At 44.7% G+C, this 21,348-nt stretch overlaps 1 protein-coding gene and 1 long non-coding RNA gene across 7 annotated transcripts in view; one reads left to right on the top strand and one right to left on the bottom strand.

Annotated features, from left to right (window-relative positions):
- The window catches only part of FANCL (FA complementation group L), an 88,086-nt gene that overhangs the window by 51,269 nt on the left and 15,469 nt on the right, over positions 1 to 21,348 (top strand). For all 4 annotated transcript variants that reach the window (XM_038394423.2, XM_038394425.2, XM_038394424.2 and 1 more), the window contains 4 exons: positions 16,818 to 16,968; positions 18,504 to 18,587; positions 19,858 to 19,903; positions 19,988 to 20,069. In XM_038394423.2, coding sequence (XP_038250351.1) covers positions 16,818 to 16,968; positions 18,504 to 18,587; positions 19,858 to 19,903; positions 19,988 to 20,069 — 363 coding nt within the window. The remainder of the gene's footprint in view (positions 1 to 16,817; positions 16,969 to 18,503; positions 18,588 to 19,857; positions 19,904 to 19,987; positions 20,070 to 21,348) is intronic.
- LOC122459551 lies at positions 7,305 to 18,621 on the bottom strand. 3 transcript variants are annotated; one of them, XR_006280321.1, is made up of 4 exons: positions 17,683 to 18,621; positions 11,623 to 13,165; positions 11,041 to 11,159; positions 8,855 to 8,998 (listed from the first exon to the last, which is right to left on the bottom strand). It is a non-coding gene; the product is annotated as an uncharacterized LOC122459551 (long non-coding RNA). The 3 variants fall into 3 exon arrangements; XR_006280320.1 differs by lacking the exon at positions 17,683 to 18,621 and having other exon boundaries at positions 7,305 to 8,998; positions 11,623 to 13,266; XR_006280319.1 differs by lacking the exon at positions 17,683 to 18,621 and having other exon boundaries at positions 7,900 to 8,998; positions 11,074 to 11,159; positions 11,623 to 13,266.

The following is a 21,348-nucleotide window of genomic DNA, read 5'->3' as shown; positions in this document are numbered from 1 at the left end:
GTCAAGGTATTGCCGACTGAAGTACCGCTCTGCCGAAGGCCACATCATCCCTAGATTGGTGGATGATGGAGTAGTGTGATGTGAAAGTATGCACGGAAGATCACGTCGCAGCCCTGCAGATCTCCTGGAGAGATACAGGGGGTAGGAAGGCTGTCGACGAAGCCTGTGCCCTTGTAGAATGAGCTGTGATGATGGGTGGAGGAACCTTCGACAAATCATAACAAGTGCGGATACACGCCGTGATCCAGGAGGAGATCTACTGGGAAGAGACTGGCAAACCCTTCATCCGCTCTGCTTTAGCAACAAACAATTGGGTTGTCTTGGGGAACAGCTTTGTGCAATCGATATAGAAGGCGAGCGCCCTCCTGACATCCAGTGAGTGCCGCTGTTGTTCTTGAGGGTTGTTGTGAGGCTTTGGATAGAAGACTGGCAGGAAGATGTCCTGGCTAATACAGCAGTGGGACACCGCCTTGGGAAGGAAAGCTGGATGAGGTCTAAGTTGTACCTTGTCTTATGAAAGATAGTGTACAGAGGCTTAGAGGTAAGGGCCCATGAGGCAGGAGAGGACTAGGTGAAGTCACGTAGTTAAGACACTCATCGTGCTGAGGTGATAGCCACCAGAAAAGCAACCTTCCAAGAGAGGTAGAGGAGTGAACAAGAAGCCAATGGCTCGAAGGGAGGGCTCATGAGGCAGGAGAGGACGGGATGAAGACCTAGGTGAAGGTCCCAGGACGGGATGGGGGGCTTCATTGGATGATGTATGTTTTCCAGTCCTTTCAGGAAACGTCCCACAATGGGGTGCGCAAACACCGAACTCCCGGAGTTGCCTGGGTGAAAAGCCGAGATGGCTGCGAGATGGACCTTGAGAGAACCAAATGCCAGACGCTGGTCTTTCAGGAACAAAAGATAGTCCAGGATACAAGGGATGGGAGCCTGGAGTGGGAGCACCTGCCTTTGGGCGTACCAGATAGAGAATCTCTTCCATTTCACCCTGTATGTGACTCTAGTAGATGGCTTGCGACTCTTCAGAAGTACCTGCCTCACCGGATATGAACAGGCGAGGTCCGCCTGATTCAGCCATGGATTCTCCAAGTCATGAAGTGGAGAGACAGAAGGTCTGGGTGAAGGAGGTGACCAAGGTTCTGTGTAATGTGGTCAGGAGTGAGAGGTAGCCGAATCAGTACCTGGATCGACAAATCCAAGAGGATGGGGTACCAACACTGGCGAGGCCAAGCTGGGGCCACCAGAATGACGTCCGCCTTGTCCTTGCAGACTTTAGGAAGCACCTTGGGGATGAGTGAGAATGGTGGGAAGGCATATAGCAGCTGCCTGGACCATGGAATCATGAATGCATCTGCAACCGAGCCTGGGTTGTGACCCCTCAAGGAGCAAAAGGTTGGGCGCTTCCTGTTGGTCTCTGTGGTGAACAGGTCGATTTGGGGAAACCCCCAGCTGCGGAAGACGGAGTGGATGATGTCTGGGTGATTCAACCACTTGAGGAAACGCCTGTTCAGCTGTCCGCCAGCACATTCTGAATGCCTGGCAGGTATGAGGCCTGGAGAAGGATGGAGTGGGCTAGGCAAATTCCCACAGTAGGAAGGCTTCCTGACAGAGAGATGATCAGGCTTCACCCTGCCTGTTTGTATAAAATATGGCCATGGTGTTGTCTGTCGATACCGCTCCACAGCGGCCCTGCAAGTGAATCAGAAAAGCTTGGCAGGGGAGGCAGATTGCCCTGAGTTCTTTGATGTTGATATGTAGAGCCAGTTCCTCTACCTGCCATAAACCCTGAGTTGTCAGTCTTCCGAGACGTGCTACCCAGCCCAAAGGAGACACGTCTGTGACTAAAGTCAAGGTGGGTTGGGGTGGGTGAAAGGGGACTCCTGCGCCTACCATGTGGTGAACCAGCCACCATTGTAGGGAATTGAGAGCGTGCCGAGGGATGGTCAGCACCATGTCCAGACTGTCTCGGCCCGGGCGATACACAGACGCAAGCCATGCTTGCAGGGGTTGGCATCATAACCTGGCGTGTTGAACCACATAAGTGCAGGATGCCATATGGCCTAGCAGCCTGAGATGCTGCCTTGCCATGGTGGTGGGGAAGCTGCAAAGGGTGCTGATTATCTGCGAAAGGGCCAGGTGATGTATCTCTGGCAAGAATGCTCTCTCTTGATTTGTGTCCAAAATGGCTCTGATGAACTTTATCCTTTGAGTTGGGGTGAGCACCGATTTGTTAAACGTTGAGAATGATACCCTGTCATTCGAACATGTCTCTGACTATCTGCACCTGTGATTCCACCTGCTGACAGGAGAAGCCCCAAAGGAGCCAGTCGTCCAGGTAAGAGTAGACATGCACATGGTGGTGGTGGAGAAAAGCTGCTACAACCACCATGCACTTGGTGAAGACACGAGGCGCTGTGCACAGCCCGAATGGGAGGGCTGTGAACAGATAATGCACCACGTTCTCCGCAAAGCGGAGGACCCGTCTGTGAGCAGGGGTGGTAGATATGTGAAAATAAGCGTCCTTCATATCAAGGATGGCATACCAGTCTCCTGGGTCTAGGGAAGGGATGATTGTGCTCTGAGAGACCACGCGGAACTTCAAGCTGACTGTGAACTTGTTGAGCTCCTGCAGGTCCAGGATGTGTCTGAGGCCCCCCCTTCACTTTGGGGACTGAGAAAATTTCAGGAGTAGAAACTCTTGCCTTTGAGCTCCTGAGGAACTCCTCCACAGCTCCTAGAGTGAGGAGAGCCTGGACCTCCTGGACAAGAAGTTGCTCGTGAGAGGGGTCCCTTAAGAGGGACGGACAAGGGGGATGGGAGGGTGGGAAGGAGCAGGATAGAATACCCCGCCTCTACCGTGCGGAGCACCTACCAGTCCGACGTAATAAGGGTCCATGCACAGTAGAAGCAGGATAGACAGTTCAGGAGAGGAGGGTAAATAACTGGGTTGTGGACTGGTAATCCGTCCTTGTGCGCATCTTCAAAAGGGGTGCTTAGGGCCCAAAGGGGGTTTGGATTGCCCCTGGTCTTGTCCAGAGGGAGGATGTGATGGCTTGCTATGAATGTATCTACTTCTCCTGCGAGAGATGTCCTGTCTGGGCCTAGGGGAGAAAGACCGCTGCTGGGTGATCTGCGGCTTAAAGGGCTTTCTCTGGGTGGCCGGAGTGTGCATGCTGAGGGACTTTGTGTTTCGGGTGTCCTTCGGGCTATGCAGTCTGGAGTTCGTTTGTTCAGCAAATAGGCCTGGGCCATCAAAGGGAAGGTCCTGTAGCATCTGCTGAACATCCAGTGGAAAGCCAGAGGATTGGAGCCAGGCATTGCACCTCATTGAAATTCCGGACACCAGAGTACGTACCACTGAGTCCGTGGCATCAGGGGAGCCTTGGATGGACGTGCTGGAGACAACTTTTCCCTCTTCGGCCGGTGAAATAGAGTGGTGCCAGGGAGAGTGCTTCTGTGGCCCGGGGGACCAGCGGCTCCTGGGTTGGTGTGCCGAGTCCTTCCACGGCACTGCAGATGGCACCGCTGGAGGAGCTCTCTGCACTGAGGCACTCGGGGCTGGGTCCTGCTGCGGATGGAGGGCTGACTCCATAAGGAGTTGCTTTAGGCGAATGTCCCTCTATTTCCTGGTGCAAGGTTTGAAAGCCTTGCAGATTTTGCACTTGTCTGATTGTTGGGCTTCTCCCAGACACCAGAAGCAGGAGTCGTGGGAGTCGCCTGTGGGCATAGGTTTAGCGCAGGAATGACAGGGTTTGAAACCCTGGGACGGCATGCCCGAGGCCCTGCGGGGTGCATGCTGTAGGGGAAGCCCTCCCAACCGCTAAAGACTACAATTAACAACTAAGTAAGAACTATTAACTAACAATGGGTAACTATATACTGAAATGAGCAGAAGAGCTAGGGATTAGTGGGACACTTGCAAGCAAGAGACCACTGTTCGAACAACTGTCACTGGCATCAAGAAGGAACTGAAGGGGGGGTGTAGCCGGCAGGGTCGTATATAGAGTGCCATATCGGTGCCACTCCAGGGGGCTCCACAGGCGGCCCGACAGGTAGCTGCTAGGGAAAAGTTTCCGACAGCCATGCATGCAGCGCGCACACACACCTAACTGGAATTTATATGAGCAAGCACTCCAACAACAACAACAGTTACTGCACAAGGTGAATAATCTCACCTTTGTGTAGACAAACCCTTTGTGCTTAAACAACTTACATCTATTTATCTCTTGCAACATTTCCTCGTAAGTCCCTCATTCCTCCAATTATTTTTCTTCTTGGAACTCTGTGCTTTGGGAATATCTTTCTAGTTTTGAGGTGCCCAGAAATTAAAGTGATCTTACCAGAGCCTTATGCAGAGATCTCTCCTTCCTGCTGTCTTGTTTGCTTCTACAGTCCAAATTTTCACTGGCATTTTTGTTGCATTAACTCAAAAATCTGCTATTCACTATCACCTCCAGGTCTCTTTGCACACTACTGCCTTCGGGGTTCTGCCTTTCATTGAATAAATATTTGAACATTTGTGTGTGTTCGCTTCCCCCTAATTGTATTAGCTGGGGTTTTTTGGCACACTGCTGGCCAACATAGCTGTGTTGGTATAAATATGGGTGGAGACCAGGCCTAGGCCTCACTGCAAGCCACTGGCAAAATGCTGGTCCATAGAGAACGACAAACTAGCACTATTAGCTTGAATGGTACAGGTCTGTGCTCTGGATCTAAAGATTCTAACTCTGATGATGAACAATGTGTGTGTGTCACTATAGTTTCAAAAGTTGGAAGTTCTGAAAGTTATGGTTTTCAGTTCGCTTTTTTAAAAACATAGGAAATAGTATACTGATCACAGCCTTAATCTTTTTATGTAGTTAAGTCAAACACTCAAAAAGTTGGAAATCCCAGAACTAAGGTTGTCCGTGCAGCTTTACTTTGGCCCCCTTGCGAGTATGTGTTACGGTAGTCTTTAATACATGATCACGTACTGTTTCTTCTACAGGACCTCTGCCTTATTTGGTGCACTGGATAAATGGTGGTCTGGGAGTAAATCAGAACCCTACAGTGAAGGAGGCTGTTGTCTGTAGGATCCTTGTCCTCATTAGTTGTAGAAGTTGGAAGGTGAATGAAACAAAGACTGCAGAAAAACAGAGGATGGCCTCATGATTAAGGCAGAGGAGTACCACCCTGGAGATTGGATTATCCCTCTTTCTGCCAAAATCTCTGTGTGGTGCTGGGCAAGTCACTTAAACCAAACTTTTCATAGGTAGTCACTTACTGTATTCCTCATTTTGTGAATGTCCATCTTGAGACTCTCAGGATCTGATTTGCAGAGGTGCTGAGCACTCACAGCTACAACTGATGTCACTGGGAGCTGTGCAGTGAAAAAATAAAGTGCTATAAAAAATCTTACCATAGACCACTCATTTGGATGCCCAATTTAAGAGAACAATTTTTTACTTTAATGTTTTGTGCTTCCGTTCTCCATCTGTAAAATGGTAATATAATTATTCTAATAGGTGTGTTGTGATGATAAATTCACTAATATTTGTGATGCACCCAGATATTATAACGATAAGCATAAAGGAAAAAACACTGAGAAAAATTTAGTAATTGTGTAGTCACAGCAAGGTTTGAATGATATGCAGCAAATAAGGTATGGGGGGGGGCCGTGCACTGAACAAGGATAAAATGAAATATTGAGGAACTGATCATTCAGCAAGCATAATCCATCTTGTGCACTGAATAAGGGCAGGGATCCTGTGCAAAAAATAGTTTTTAATTACATCATCGCATAGTATCATAATGCACATGTATAACTTATCAGGGAACGAATTAAGGTTGCACGGTAAACGTTAATATACCTAACTTTGGCAAATTAACAACTTCTACCAGTACTAGTTATTAATAATATTGTTGGAGTGCCTTGTAGATATAAATAACATGGAAAGTTATATTCTGTAACAAAAGATTCTCAATTTCATTTTTTTAATGTGAACTGTTTCTGAAAAATTTAAGGTTTCAGAGTAGCAGCCGTGTTAGTCTGTATTCGCAAAAAGAAAAGGAGTACCGGTAGCACCTTAGAGACTAACAAATTTATTAGAGCATAAGCTTTCGTGTGAGCTGTAGCTCACGAAAGCTTATGCTCTAATAAATTTGTTAGTCTCTAAGGTGCCACCGGTACTCCTTTTCTTTTTGAAAAATTTAACTTCAGCAATATTTCTCATATGTCTACCCTATATATTTTGTATGGTTGGAATGAAAAACTAACAATTAGAGGATGGAGAAATCAGTTTGTTTTGACCAATTTAATTTTGATAGTGAAGTAGGTAGGCTACCAGTAATATACAAGATTAAGTGCCTTGCTCTTTCAAGGTATATTTATGAGAGATTTTACCAGAGTTCCACTGTAATTCTGCAAAAGGTTACCAACAAGGAGATTGTTTGTATTCTTCTTTGAGTGCTTGCTCATGTCCATTCCACTGTATGTGTGTATGCTTGCCAGTTTTTCCCTCAGTGGTCTCTGTAGGGGACCGGCTCTGGTGCCCTCTGGAGTGGCGCGCATATGCACTGATATATGGAATGCCGCCAGCTTCCTCATTTCCCCCTCTTTCTCCCCTCCCAGTTCCTTTTTACCACCAGTGACAGTGTTGGAATGTCTCCTTCCCTTGGCAAGCTTTCCTATCTCACCTGTGCCTAGTAGTGAATTTGTTATATATAGTTAAAAGTTTTACAGTGTATAGTTCCCTTAGTGTTCAGTTAAAAATAGTTAGTCCCATACAGGACTTAGCCTAGGGATAGGGCACGCTCTGGTTTCCAAGCTTCAAACCTTGTGACTGCTGCAAGAAACCTGTACCAGTCGGTGATCCACATAGAAGCAGCCTGAAGTGTTTAATGGAAACCCACGTGAGTGACAAATGTCGCATTTGCAAGAGCTTTCAGTCGTGGACCAAAAAGGAGCAGGACATTCATCTCCAAGCGCTCCTTATGTAGTGTGTCCTTGCACCGGCCTTGGAGCCGACAAGATCGGACTCTGCTCCAAGTACTGCGGTCTCAGTGCGTAGCGTGCCTCTGGCACTGACCTCCGACCGGCACTGATTCCCATCCCTGTTGTGACATAACAGTGGTGAATATTAGGGTGCCAGGGGTGTAATTAGGATATGTTTTGTACAAGGTATGCCTTGTGAGGTATTATTCTGTAAGTCTTTAGACATTAATAACTTGTTGGACTGTATGTGCTACCGTCATATGTGAAGTTATGAAGTTTGGCTACGTGTTACTGAAACGTGAGGTTGAAAACACCCACAAGCATATGTGTAACAATGTTAATGGTTTATTGAGGAAATGCACACAAGCACAAGGAATACCCCAGGAACTGTGTATAATAGAAACCTCTCAGAGATCGCACTACACAATGGGAACTGTTTGACTCCAAGTCACAGCAAAAGAGCTTTCCAGCAAGTGGGGAGAAGATATAAAAAGGGGGACAATGGTACCTCACTCTCCCTACAACAACACATCTGGAAACACCTGAGGGGAAAGGACTGAATTGTGGGAAGTGATGGTTCCAGCCTAGAGGAATTGTTAGCCTGTGTGTGAAAATCTGGGAAAGCCAAGGTTACTTGTGCCTTAAGAATCTGCCAGCCTGCTTATCACTTGGTGAGAATTTGCTAATTCATATCCTACCTGTCTAATGTGTTAAACTCAGTTTGCGGTTTTGATTATTTACTAAAGTAATCTGCTTTGATCTGTTTGCTGTCACTTAAAATCTGTCCTTTTGTTGTAGTTTTTTGTTTTGTCTAAAACCAGTGTGTGGAAATGATAACTTAGGGCAGAAAGGGAGGGGGTGAAATTTATGAGTTTACGCTGTACAGTTCCCTGTACAGTGCAAGATGATATAATTTTGGGTTTACACTCCAGAGGGGGTGCAGGGCTTAGCAATTGGGAGATGCCTTAGCTGAGCCTTCCCATGCAGAGCTGATCTCAGCATCTGTGTGAAGCTGCAGCTGGGTGAGTCCCTGTCTGTGTGTATGCAGGTGAAAGAGCAAGCTTGGCAACTTATCACAGCACCACAATGTGAAAAGGAGCCCAGGCTGGTGGGTCAGGCTGGCTCGATGGTACCCCAGTTCCACATGGCACCCCGGGGAGAACCTGTCACACCCGGTACCAGCTAAAAAGCAGAGAGAGGCTGGGAGAAGGCATTCTTCTACATCTCGTAAAGGGAAGGAGAAAGCCGGAGGAGAGCAAAGATCTGCATGGGGCAGCTCTTCTGCTTTGGATGGTGGCCAGTCTCCAGCTCCTGTTTTAGCTGTCGAGCTTGCTTCAAGACCCACCCGCCACGCTAGAAAGCGGCAGAGGCACTCGGCACCTGGCGGTGCTGTCCACATCAGAGGCCTTTCAAGCCATTAAGGACATATTGTCCCTTCTGGTGCCACCCATGCTAGCCAGTGAGGTGCCCCGTTCGAGCGGTAAACCTGCCCTGGGATCTTCCCAGCGGTCTCCATCAGTGCGGCACCGCTTCCCGTCGTAGGGGATGCCCTGCCAGCTCTCACCTGAACAGCACCGTCAGCCCCCAGATGCAGGTCAGCTTAGCTGCCAGAGTTCCCGGCATCAGTCCCTGGACTCTAGGCAGTGTTTCTCGGGGTCCTGGCATTGATTGCCGGCGGTTGGGTGCAGACCTGCAGAGACGCATCACCAATCCCCTGAGCTGGAAGCATCCAAGTCGATCTCCCGTTCCACGGTACCATTCTGGAGGATCAAGATACCGGTCCCTGGAGCCCCGTCACCGGTCTTTGCATCACCAGTATCGATCACCGTTGGCACATCAATGGTTTCTGAGACGTCAATCCTTTCGCTCCCGTTGCTGCTCCCAGTCTACGGAGTGACACCTTTCTCAAAGCGTAAGGCATCAATCACTGGGGTACCATTGCTGATCCTCTGAATGCTGTCGCCGGTCACCAGAGTTACAGCACCAAGAGCAATCATCCCGGTACAGATCCCCAACAGAGGTCTGTGGAGAGAGCCGATGGGGTCAGGGTACACAGGTGGCCTTGGTACCATCCTGTCCCCCAGACAAGTCTCTCCCTCCTCGGGCTCTGACAGGAGGAGGACCTGCTCGCAGGCCAAAGCCACCCATCTGGGTCATCGGCATTCCCCTCTGGGCCACCAGTGGCCGCACAGCCCCAGGGCCAGTTGCCGGCCGCTGGCAACTATGGACCTTTGTGGGTTTCCCTATCCATTGCAGGGACATAGGTCGATCTTAGGGGCTTCTGAAACACTGTCAGTGACAGTCTCATGCTTGCCCCCTGACTCGGATGTGGAGTCAGAGCAAGCTCCCCAGGGATAGCCAGCCTCGGCTGAGGCTCCCCTGGCAGAAGCAGTGGAGTTGGACCTGTCTCCTCCTCATCTGTGCCTGATGAAGCGGTAGCGGAACCTTCTCCCACAGTCCCCTGGTTGTGTTGACAGCCAATGAGTGCAATAGACAGGGCCAACCGGGATCAAAGCCTGAGAATGAGGAGGCAAAGAGGCTCGATCTCCTTTGTAGAAAGATTTATCCTACCTCCAGCTGACAGTGCCCAAACATCAGGCCTTGTTTGGCCATTTTGATTTTAATATTTGGCAGTCCATGGCCAAGTTCATGGACTTGCTGCAAGAGGAGCCCAGCAAGGAATTAGGGCAAGGCTGTGGCTAGAAGGGCAAGGCTGTGGCTAGGACAGCCCTTCAAGTGGCCTCAAATGTGGCAGATTCTGCAGCCCAGACCATGGCTCTGGCCATTTCTATGAGGCATGCGTCCTGGTTGCAGTCATTGGGCCTGTCGGTGGATGTTCAGTAATTTATCCAGGACCTCCCATTTGATGGCCTGGCACTGTTCTTGGAACAGACGGACAGTAAATTACACAGCCTAAAAGACTCTAGGGCAGGGGTTGGCAACCTTTCAGAAGTGGGGTGCTGAGTCTTCATTAATTTAAGGTTTTGCGTGTCAATAATACATTTTAACGTTTTTAGGTCTCTTTCTCTGTCTTTACATACAACAATAGTTTAGTATTATATTAAAGTAAATAAGGTTTTAAATATGTTTAAGAAGCTTCATTTAAAATTAAATTAAAATGCAGAGCCGCCCCCGCCCACCAGACCAGTGGCCAGGACCTGAGCAGTGTGAGTGTCACTGAAAATCAGCTCGCGTGCCGCCTTTGGCACACATGCCATAGATTGCCTATCCATGCTTTAGGGCTACCTTGTGCTTCCTGGGACTTTACACGCCGGAGCCTGCAAGGAAACAGTTTAAGCTGCAACAGTCCTACAGGTTCAGGAGCCAACCTCGATCAGAGCCCTTCCACAAGAAGGGCAAGGGCTATAAGCGCCTGGAGGGCCACCAGTCAGCTTCCTCAGCTCACTTGAGCTCTACCCACAACCAGCTGGGTAACTAGGCATTTTGAGGGTGCACTTGAGGGCGACCTTTCAGCCTGTGTCCTTGATCCAGCACCCCTGTTATTTTCCAACTGTTTGTTTCCCTTCCTCTCTGCCTGGGCCTCTATAACATCAGACCAGTGGGTTCTCAGCACAGTAGCAAGGGGATATACCTTCCAATTCATTTCTATATCTTCCTCCCACCGTCCTTCCCCATCCCTCTTCAGGGACCCTTCTCATGAGCATCTACTCGTCCAGGAGGTACAAGGCCTTCTGCAGGTGGGAGCCATGTAGGAAGTCCTTTGGCACTGGAGCGGAAAAGCGTTTTACTCCTGCTGTTTTTTAATCCCAAAAACCAAGGGGGGGCCTATGCCCCATCCTCGACCTGCAGAAACTCAACAAATATTTCAAGAAGTTGAAGTTCCGCATGGTCTTCCTAACATCCATCGTTCCTTCACTGGATCCTGGAGACTAGCATGCTGCCTTTGATTTGAAGGGCACTTACTTGCACACACATTCCCCAGGCACAGAAGATTCCTGTGATTCCTGGTCAGGACCATGCACTATAAATTCACAGTGCTCCTCTTTGGTCTAGCAATGACACCAAGTGTGATTACAAAGTGCATGTCAGTAGTGGCGGCCTACCTCAGATATCGGGTTAGCGAGATCTACCCATACCTCGACAACTGGCTCATAAAGGGCGCTCCAGAGTCCAGGTCCAGTGCAGCATCGAGACATTGTAAGCTACCTGTCAAGCTCTGAGCCTATTGATAAAAGAACAAAAATCAACATTGGTTCCTGTTGAAAGAATAGAGTTTATTGGAGTGGTCTTCGACTATCTGAGCCAGAGCCTTCCTACCAGAGGTCAGGTTCAGGGCAATGTTAGATCTGTCTGCCAGCATCACTGCCCACCCGCTCGCCATCAGGTCTCTCTGACATCAGATGCATCCAACCCTGAATGGCGAACACATCTCGGTACACTGTGAATGCAGGGGTTATGATCAAGAGAGGAGCTCACCCTTAATTTAAACGTCAGGGAACTCAGACACATCCGTCTAGCTTGTGTGGTGTTCTTTCCCCACTTACGCGGTCGGGTAGTGCAGGTGTTGACAGACAATATGGCCTCCATGTTCTCCATGGGGTGGGGGGAGGGCAGGAGCTTATTCGTCAGCTCTGTGCCAGGAAACCCTTTGCTTGTGGGAATTCTGCATCTGATATGTTACCCACCTGGAACCTCGCACCTCCCCTGCATCCAGAACACACTGACAGATCGCCTCAGCACGTCCTTCTCTCAACCTCCCAGTGGCGGGACCACTTGTGATATCAGGATGCTCTTCCAGAAGTGGGGAGCTCCTCGAGTAGACCTGTCCACCACCAGACAGAATAGAAAGTGTCATCAGTTCTGCTCCCTGCAAGGCCTCAGCAGAGGCTCTTTCTGATGCCTTTCTCTTGCCTTGGTAAGGAGACCTGATGTACGCCTTCCTGCCAATCCCGCTCATCAGCAAAGTTCTCTTAAACATAAGAGGGACAAGGCACAGGACATTGATTTGCCCCAGCATGGCCTCGCCAGCGTTGGTTTGGCATGCTCATGGACCTGGCTGTAGCAGCCCCGTGGGTGCTTCCCAGCCGCCCAGACCTGCTCTTGCAAGATCATGGTCAGCTGTTGCATGCAAACCAAACCTCACTCCACCTCACAGCTTGGATGCTTCATGGTTGAATCCAGAGGAGCAAGCCTGCTCTAGTCAGGTACAGCAAGTTCTCTTGGAGAGCAGGAAGCTCTCAACCAGAGCAACTTACCTGGCAAAGTGGAAGCATTTCTCCTGCTGGAGCAGGGTATCTCTGCCAACCAGTCATCTCTGCCGTCCATTCTGGATTACCTGCTTCACTTAAAGCACCAGGGCCTCACCTTCTCTTAGATCAAGGTTTATCTGGTGGCTATATCAGCCTTTCACCCTCGTCTCCAGGGTAGATCAGTATTCTCACATGACATGACTATTAGGTTCCTGAAAGGCCTTGAAAGACTCTTTCAGGTGGTCCTGGCCTGGGACCCCATCTCCCAATGGGACCTCAACCGGGTCCTCTCCAGGCTCATGGGCCTGCCCTCTGAGCATTTGGCTTCTTGTTGTGGAAGGTCATATTTCTTGTAGTTATTACCACAGTGAGACGAGTGTCTGAGATTAGAGCTCTTACTTCGGAGCCCCTGTACACAGTGTTCTACAATTACAAGGTTCAGCTGCAGCCCCACCCAACCTTTCTGCCTATAGTGGTATCGCACTTCCATGTCAACTAGGATATTTTTCTTCCAGTGTTCTGTCCAAAGGTTCACTCGACCAGCGAGGAGAGGTGTCTGCATACTCTAGATGTCAGGCATGGCACTGGCTTTCTACTTAGAGCGCACCAATCCCTTCCGTAGATTGACTCAGCTCTGTATTGTGATAGCTGACAGGATGAAGGGTCTGGTGTCCTCACAGAGGATTTCAATCCGGATCACCATGTGCATCCGTATCTGTTATGAGATGGCGCCAACTGTGCCTCCTCCAATAGCGAAGGCTAATTCGAGAAGGGTGCAAGCTTCTTTGGCTGCTTTGCTGGCGCAAGTCCCTATCCAGGACATATGCAGGGCTGCAACGTGGTCCTCTGTGCACAGGTTCACGTCTCATTATGCCATCAGTCAGCAGGCCAGAAATGACGCTGGCTTCTGCAGAGTTGTGTTGCTATCGACACTTCCATGAACTCCGACCTGCTTCTGGTGGTACTGCTTGGGAGTCACCTACAAAGTAATGGACATGAGCAAGCACTCAAAAAAGAAAAGATGGTTACATTACGTAAGTGGTGTTCTTTGAGATGTGTCGCTCATGTCCATTCCACATCCACTCCTTCCCCTCTGTCAGAGTTTCCTCAAGAAGGAACTGAGGGAGTGGGGAGCGCCCCTTATACTGGTGCATACACGCGCTACTCCAGAGGGCACCAGAGCTAGTCTCCTACGGGATACCACTGAGGGAAAAACTTCTGGCACCAGTGCATTTGACAAGCGCACACGCCTACAATGGAATGGACATGAACAACGCATCTTGAAGAACAACAGTTGGAAGGTAACCGTGTTTTATTTGACCTCATGAGCAAGTACTTTGTTGGCACAGTCCAAAATAGCATCAGTAGCACTGTTTTAAAAGAACAGTGGTCAAAAATAAACTGGTTAATGAAGTATAAAGGAGTGATACGTTTTTCATGGTTGCATGACAAAGTAGTATGATGGATTTAAATCGATATAGCTATAGATAGGCATATAGAAAAAGCCAGTTGGCAATATCAATGAAGCATGCAAATAAGATCAAATGAACAGAGCATTAAAAAAAAAAACACCAAAGGGGAAGAATTTAACTATCTTTTTAAGGAACATCACTGAAAAATTACAATTAGTATTAAAATTAATTGGATTTTAAAATTTATCTGTGGGTTGTAATCCCTTGATGTTTCTTTTTTCTCTTGAAATCATTTGAATTCCCCAAAGATAAAGATAGCAATGATTATTAGCGGATTTATCTGTGTATGATGTAGGAAAATGTTTTAAAAAAAATCAAAATGGAAAGCAACTGTTGCAAGTACCAGAAAATTATGCTATTAATTTAAGTGTCATCAGAGCACAAAAGATCACATTCCAGGACTATATGAAAATTATTAAAATACTAGAAATAATAGTACTTAAGATGAAGATATTCTACTCTTAGATCTGGTTAAGTGACTGATATTATTATATCACTTCAGGTATTATAAAAGTAACAAACTGCTTTTAAAGATCATAAGCATTACATTTTGAGATTTGCACTATCCACACTTCTGCTTAAGTGCTTTCCTACTTTAATATAATTTAATAACAGCAGAAAAAACTCCAACATTTTATTTCCAGCTTATACCTTTTCTTTTTACAATATTTTCTCAGATACAAAAAACAACGAAATAACATGCTCCAAGAAAAAATTCAGCAACCCCCATCATTTTGCTTCCTTTTGTCCAGCTGACGGAGGAAAAAAAATGGTAGATAAAGGTTACAATAAACAGATTTTCTATATAATACATTCTTAAGAGGAATATTTTTGTAAATAGTTATCACTATTTATTTGTTAGTTTGATTTTTTTTCTGTCAGACCACAAGAACTTCCAGGCCAAAATGATATGTGAGGTTTAAAATCATGTGGCTTTTGTTACATATGATTGTCTTCCAAAATACATAATGGCCCCTGAACCTCCATCTAGGGACACCTTTAGCATCACTGTTCTTTTCTCCATTTACTCCTCTTCCTTCTCTTGTTTCCCCATCCACTTCTATTGTGTCAATAACCACCCCATCCAGATGATTCCCAAATCTACCTCCAAAGTATTCCCCTCTCTTCAGTCTCAAAAGTGCCAGTGCCTCTCTAAATTTGAGATGGCAGCAGGGTATCCCAGAGAAGTAAATCTCTACTCAGCAAAGAAAACCTGTGGCTGGCCTGTGCCTGCTGACTCGGGCTCACAGGGCTCAGGCTGTGGGGCTGTTTCATTGCTGTGTAAACTTCCCGGCTTGAGCTGGAGTCTGGGCTCTTGGATCACCCCCACCCCTCATGTTCATAGAGCCTGGGCTCAAGCCCAAGCTCAGAAGTCTACACAGCAATGTGTAGTTCACAGCCCAAGGCCCATGAGCCCAAGTCTGCTGTCATGGGCCAGCCACGGGTTTTTCTTTGCTGTGTAAACATACCCTATATCTTTCCACCTGATCCCTTTCCAATAGTCTCTCTCTCTAATTTCTTTGACAACTTTTGCTATTTTTCCTGGCTCCTAGGCTTGTAAACTCATTATCATCTTTGACTCTCTCCCCACCCCCCTTCTTTCCCCATATCCATTGACCATCTAGGTTTCTTTGCTTCCTCTTTTAATATAGACAAAGTACATCTCCTACTCTTGATCGCTACTCCAAAATTTTTATCCATGCCTTGATTCTCTCATATGGACTTTTGGAACCTTCTGCTCTCTGACTTGCCTCTCTCTTTCCCTCTTTCACTTCTTCCCTCTTTGTATTATATCCCAGTCATCTTAGTGGGCAGCCAAAGTGGAGATAGAGACTAGCTTTGTATTTATCTAGTATGTGTTATATATAATTTCGCAAGAAAAATACTTTCATTAGAATGATTGCACTTGGAGATGTAAAAAAAGAAAAAATTCTGCATTTTGTGTCTGAAAGCATACCCAGACTGGAAATAGAAGAGCCATTCTTTTAAACTATTTAATTAAAATTCACTAAATAATCTACGAAGATTTTTCCTCCTAATGGACTGTTGATCAACATTATTAAATCCTTATGAAGAAATAGTTCTTCTCTGAGCCAAGTTTATTTTTATAAAGTTGTCTAGGATCAAAACTACTATAGCAATATCTATTTGACTGAAACAATGAAATATAAAAACATGTTGAAAATGCATATGCAATGTTGGAAATGCAGTTGTATAATAATTTTAATTTACTAATGGGAACAGTTTAAGGGTGTAAACTCTTAAAATCAACTGGAATTACTGTACATTTAATTTTTTATCAATCTCTTGAAATTAAATATTTAAACGTTTACATTCTCGTTGAAGAGATTGAGGGCTGAATTCTCTGTTAAGCAGTGGAAATTGAATCCGCTATGCCTCTTCTGTAACTTTAATTTACCCAGGACTAGATAACTAAGCATCACTCCCTTTCTCACAGACACAAACAGTGGAGAATTGAGACCTGAAACCATACTAGCAGGTCGGACTTTTTAAAAGGAAATAATTCCTTCTAGAAATCACATTCTGGGATTGAAATAAGCAATTTTCTGGCCACACAATTGTTTTTGAGACGCAAAGGATGCCTTTTATATTAAATCCATCTACAAAAGACTGACTACTATTTAACTCTGAATAAAATCTTTTGAAAAGTTTAGTTTGGAGTGGGAATCGCTGCATAGGAGTCAAGAAGGCAAACTCATAAATTAACAGCAGATTATACTGAATTTTACTCGCTCCTTACTTACAGTGCAGTTGTTATGAATATGTAATAAAAATACTTCCAGATCTTAACATTGATTTCTGAAATTAATATTAGGTTTGAGAATGGCTACCAACTTCAAGAATGCTGTACTTTAGATACATCAGAATATAACAAAAATGTATTAGAAAATTTAACAGTACTTTTTGAGTACATTAAAGTTATCGGTAGTTAATATTTGTGTGGACCATTAACAAATCAAAAAAAGCATTTTGAGTACTAACAGGAAAAATGTTGACCCTAGCACACTGCAGTGTATTTTACAGCGGGTTGTGTGTTAGATTTAAAAACTTATAAATGCTGTCATTTTTTAAAAACATCATTCTATATTGCTATTGGTAGAGTGCCATGTAACTTGTTAAAATTTCCTCTTTTCTTAGAGCTCCTTAATAGACATTTATAATCAGTTCTTGGCAGCATTAGAATCACTGAAAGAATTCTGGAATGCTATGGATGAAATTGATGAGAAGACTTGGGTACTTGAGCCAGAAAACCCCACACGGAGTGCCACAATGAGAAGAATTGCAATAGGTAGGAAAACAGGAGAAGGAATGAAGTATTTTTTTTTAAACAGAAGTGAAGTTGATTTTTTGCTTTATTTAATAAAGAACAAGGAATAGGAAAAGAAAGGTTACACTTTAAAAAAAACAAACTATTACTTGTTCGCTATTGTATAAAACTAACCTGAGTCAGAATATTGAATTTTTTGGGGAGAAAGTATAATTTTGTATTTTTAGTTTTACATTTAAAGTTCTGAAATAAATATTTATAAATTACAAACACAAGTGTCGATGAATTCAAAACTGAGGACACATTTCTCAGATAATCCTATATGAGGTATTTCAGTATAGGATTTTTAAATAGATTGTGTATAAAATGGATGTCCATTATAGAACAGAAGAAAAACTATTTACTTTTTTAAAATTATTCACTACTAATTGTAATGAGAAACCCTTGTCAGAAAACTAAATTTTGTAATACATTTTAGGTTATACTGTAAATATTTTTTTAGTATGAAACTGTTTTTGGAAGGATGAAAGAACTGGGAATGCAGCTGTGGGAGAAGGGAAGAGGATAACAGCTGTGGGTGAAAAGGACAAAAACAGAAGGTGGAGAGAAGATAAAAGGCATAGAATAAACTATAACTATATTAAATAATACAAAATATACCTGAATTAAGACTAAAGCACTCTGTGGCTCATCATCAGAATATATGGAATTACAGCCTTAATATGTAAAGAGTACCTTAGTTATTTGAAAAGTAGGCACTTTCCACTGTCTGCAGTCAAAAATAGAGAAAAAATGTATCTTCGGAATGAGGACTCCGATTTTTAGCTTAGCATTTATATAATTATATACTGCGATGTTGCTCAACTTCGGTCACAAGCGCCAGAAGTCTGATGGTACATGATAGAACAAAAATAAAACAAATTTAAGTTCCTGAAAGTTGGAGGAATATTAACTAGCTGCAAAGTAGGGAAACAACAGAAGTAGGCAGTACCCACTCTGAGACTGCAGCTTTATGCAAACAACTGTTGAGCTGATGGCTGAAATGACAGGTCACTCTTTCCCCTACTTGACAGCCCAGAGACTGCAGTGAGTCTCCTTTTGTGCAGCCAGCTCATCTCCCTTCCAGTCTGGTTGGGCCCTCTCCCCCGCCTTTTCCTGATTTCTGAGGGTATGTTTATGTTGCAGTAAAACACCTGCAGCTGGCCTGTGTCAACTGACATGGGCTTCAGGGCTATAAAACTGCAGTGTTAATGTTTGGGCTCTGGCTGGAGCTGGGACTCTGGCACCCTCTCCACTTGCGGTTTATCAGAGGACTTTAACTCACTGCCTAGATAAAACTTGTTTATACTGAACTAAAATTTGTAGTCATGAACATTATCAGTTCAGAATTCTAAGCCAAATAGCTTACTTTAGCCATCTAAAAGCTGTAACAATGTTCATAAAACTACAGGTGTGCTCAAAACAACTCATTTGAAAAACATAAGTACTTTCTCTATTTGCGGTTATAAATGAAAGCTTTACACCTTCCATTTAAAATGCATTCTCTCTCATTTCAGGAAACAATGTTTCCATAAACTTAGAGGTAGATCCCAGGCACCCAACTATGCTTCCTGAGTGTTACTTTCTTGGAGCAGACCATGGTAAGGTCTTTCATATAAAAAATTTCATATACAAACTCATTTCTCAATCTTAGAAGCTGGGTCTGTTTTGACTTGCACCAGTAACTGCTTACAGGCTTTTAAGGTAAACTTAATTTAGTGGTTTCAGGCTCCGCCTTCTATTTAAGCAAAGTTTAAAATGTCAAAAAAGAAAAGGAGCGCTTCTCCTTTTCTTTTTGCGGATAGAGACTATCACGGCTGCTACTCTGAAACCTTTAAAATGTCAGGTTTCAGAGTAGCAGCCGTGTTAGTCTGTATTGGCAAAAAGAAAAGGAGTACTTGTGGCACCTTAGAGACTAACAAATTTATTTGAGCATAAGCTTTCCTGAGCTACAGCTAAAATGTCAGTATCTCTTGCATATACTTACACAAAACAATACAAGAGTGAATTCATGGCATGCTATTGTGCACTGTTAATGTGTTAAAGTCTGGCAAATTAAGATACAACAAATTGAAGAATACTTTAAAAATACAGTTATAAGTGACTAACTAATGACAACTTATTTTTCTCCTGTAGGCACTGTAGAAGTCATGCAGCTGTAGGAGAGTAGCTAGATTGAGTTTTAGCTACTACACAGTCAATAGAATTGTTAACTACATTCTAGGTACAGGGTCACATCCTGTCCTGACTTTTCCCACATTATATATGGGGGATGATGCACAAGCTGGGGGAAAAACAGCTTGACTGTCTGATACCAGGCTGAGTTTGCAAGGATAACAAAAACACAAAACACTTAATTCTTTTAAGTGCTGATTGAGCAAATTTATTCTGCAAGTTACTGAGAGAAAGGTGGAACCCTACAATATTTTTTTAGTCCTTTTCCAGCAGAATCACAATTCAGGAGATGCCTTGTGTCCTGCAGGGAATTATTCTGAAAGTTAATTATCTGACCACATCTATGATTATTTTGCCTGGTTTTTTTGTTTGTCATAAACAATCCACTGTAAATTCCCTAATGTCTTTCCCTCGATTTTTCTATAGCTCCTGGCCATGTCTTGAGGGGCAATCATACCTTTGATGTACAATGTCCCAAAACTTAGTGCTATTATCATTATATATGACTTTTCAAATATGATAACTGGGGGCCAGATTTGTAAATGTATTAAGATGCCTAGTGGGATTTCAAATGCATTGGCACCTATCTGCATATTTAGGTGTCCAAATACCTTTAAAAAATCTAGTTGTAAGTGCTGAAATGTGGGAGAAGTCTCTTCCTGTGAGTAATGTAAACATCTATGTATAACTTTGTAGTGGTAAATCCTTTGAGAACGAAGCTGAACAACAACATGCACTTGTGGTAAGTGTTTTCACAAATAAAATTTTAGTTTAAAATCTGCATTTTGCAGTTCCATGTGTTAAAGTCTCTTTCCTCTACTTGCAGGGATCCAGATATCACCCTATTACAAAATTTGAAAGAAGTTTTAGAAACTGATTTTCCTTCTCGAGCTGTGCTAGAAAAGACTGTAAGTGTTGCTTTTTGTTGATGCTCAGTCTTCATTTCTGAGTACTATAGACTGATGAAAATTAAATTGTCACCTTATAACTGCCAGCAAAAATAAGAGTCAGAAAGGATGTAATTGGATTAATTATTTGTAAAAAAAGGCTTCTGAACATCAAGCAACAATTGTTCGCTTATTAACAAATAGTAATAAGTGCACACTTTCCTATGGTCTCCATAGCATTAAGGTGATTAATTACAGGCATCAACTCTAAAAGAGGAGGAGAAAGTTCCATAGTACTAATAGGGTGGAAAATCCAAACATTCTGTTATGGATATTGATGATTTAGAACTCTAATTATGTAGGTAGATCTGCTTAGAGGGACAAGAGCCATCCAAATAATGGTGCTGCATCTTCGAGTAGTGTCCCTGTGGGTGCTCCTCTATCGGTGTGCTTGTGTTCCTGTGCTGCTGAGGGGAGAACTTTGGTAGCAGTCAGTTTCACCCACGCATGCGCTGCTCCCCTCCTGCCACAAGGCTAGCTAGCATGCGAGGGCAGTGCCACCTCAGTTCCTTCTCAATCGTCCTTGGCTAGAGACAGAACTAGAGCTGTCCATTCAGGGATTGTTAATTCTCTTAGAATTGCTAATTTTAGCTTCTTTTGAAGCCCTTTTTCTTTCTTTGCTTCATTACATTTTATTTTGGCCATTGCCTAGAAGAAAAGGACTTTGTCTTTTGTTGACTCCCTGTTGGAGGGGCCTGGACAAGAATATGCCTGGTTCTCTGGGCTTCAAAAAGTGCCTCAGGTACAAGGGATCTATCCCAGTTACCGATGGACATTTGCAGTGCATTTGCTGTCTGGGTAGAGAAACACATTCCACAGAAATGTGCAGCAACTGAAACCCACATCCAGGAAGGACAGAGAACTGGGGGTCAAATTCCTACTTGGAGTCAGTCCTTTAACCTCTGGAGTCTTGGTGGGAACCCTCACTGCAACCCTCCACATGAAAGGGAGGTGAGCTGAGAGAGATGCCTGTGAGCCACTCATGTAAAGCCTCTTAGAAAAGGTCCGTGAGTCCCCATAGTGAGTCCTGATCAAGCCAAAAATGATCCCTGTCTCGGTCAGTATCATCAGTACCAGTGGGACCAAACGTGTCTAAATCTGGTACCCGCAGCATGTGTGGTACTGAACCGACAGGGCAACTCGGGATGCCTAGAGACTCGATGAGTGCAGGCAAAGAAGCATCAGTCCCATGTGGGCATGAGAAACATAGAAGATCCGCCCCAAGGAAGGCTACGTCAGT

This window comes from Dermochelys coriacea, chromosome 3 (assembly GCF_009764565.3).
Source record: "Dermochelys coriacea isolate rDerCor1 chromosome 3, rDerCor1.pri.v4, whole genome shotgun sequence".
Taxonomy (NCBI): domain Eukaryota; kingdom Metazoa; phylum Chordata; order Testudines; family Dermochelyidae; genus Dermochelys; species Dermochelys coriacea.
The sequence above is the reverse complement of the archived record's forward strand: the minus strand, read 5'-3'. Positions and strand labels throughout refer to the sequence as shown.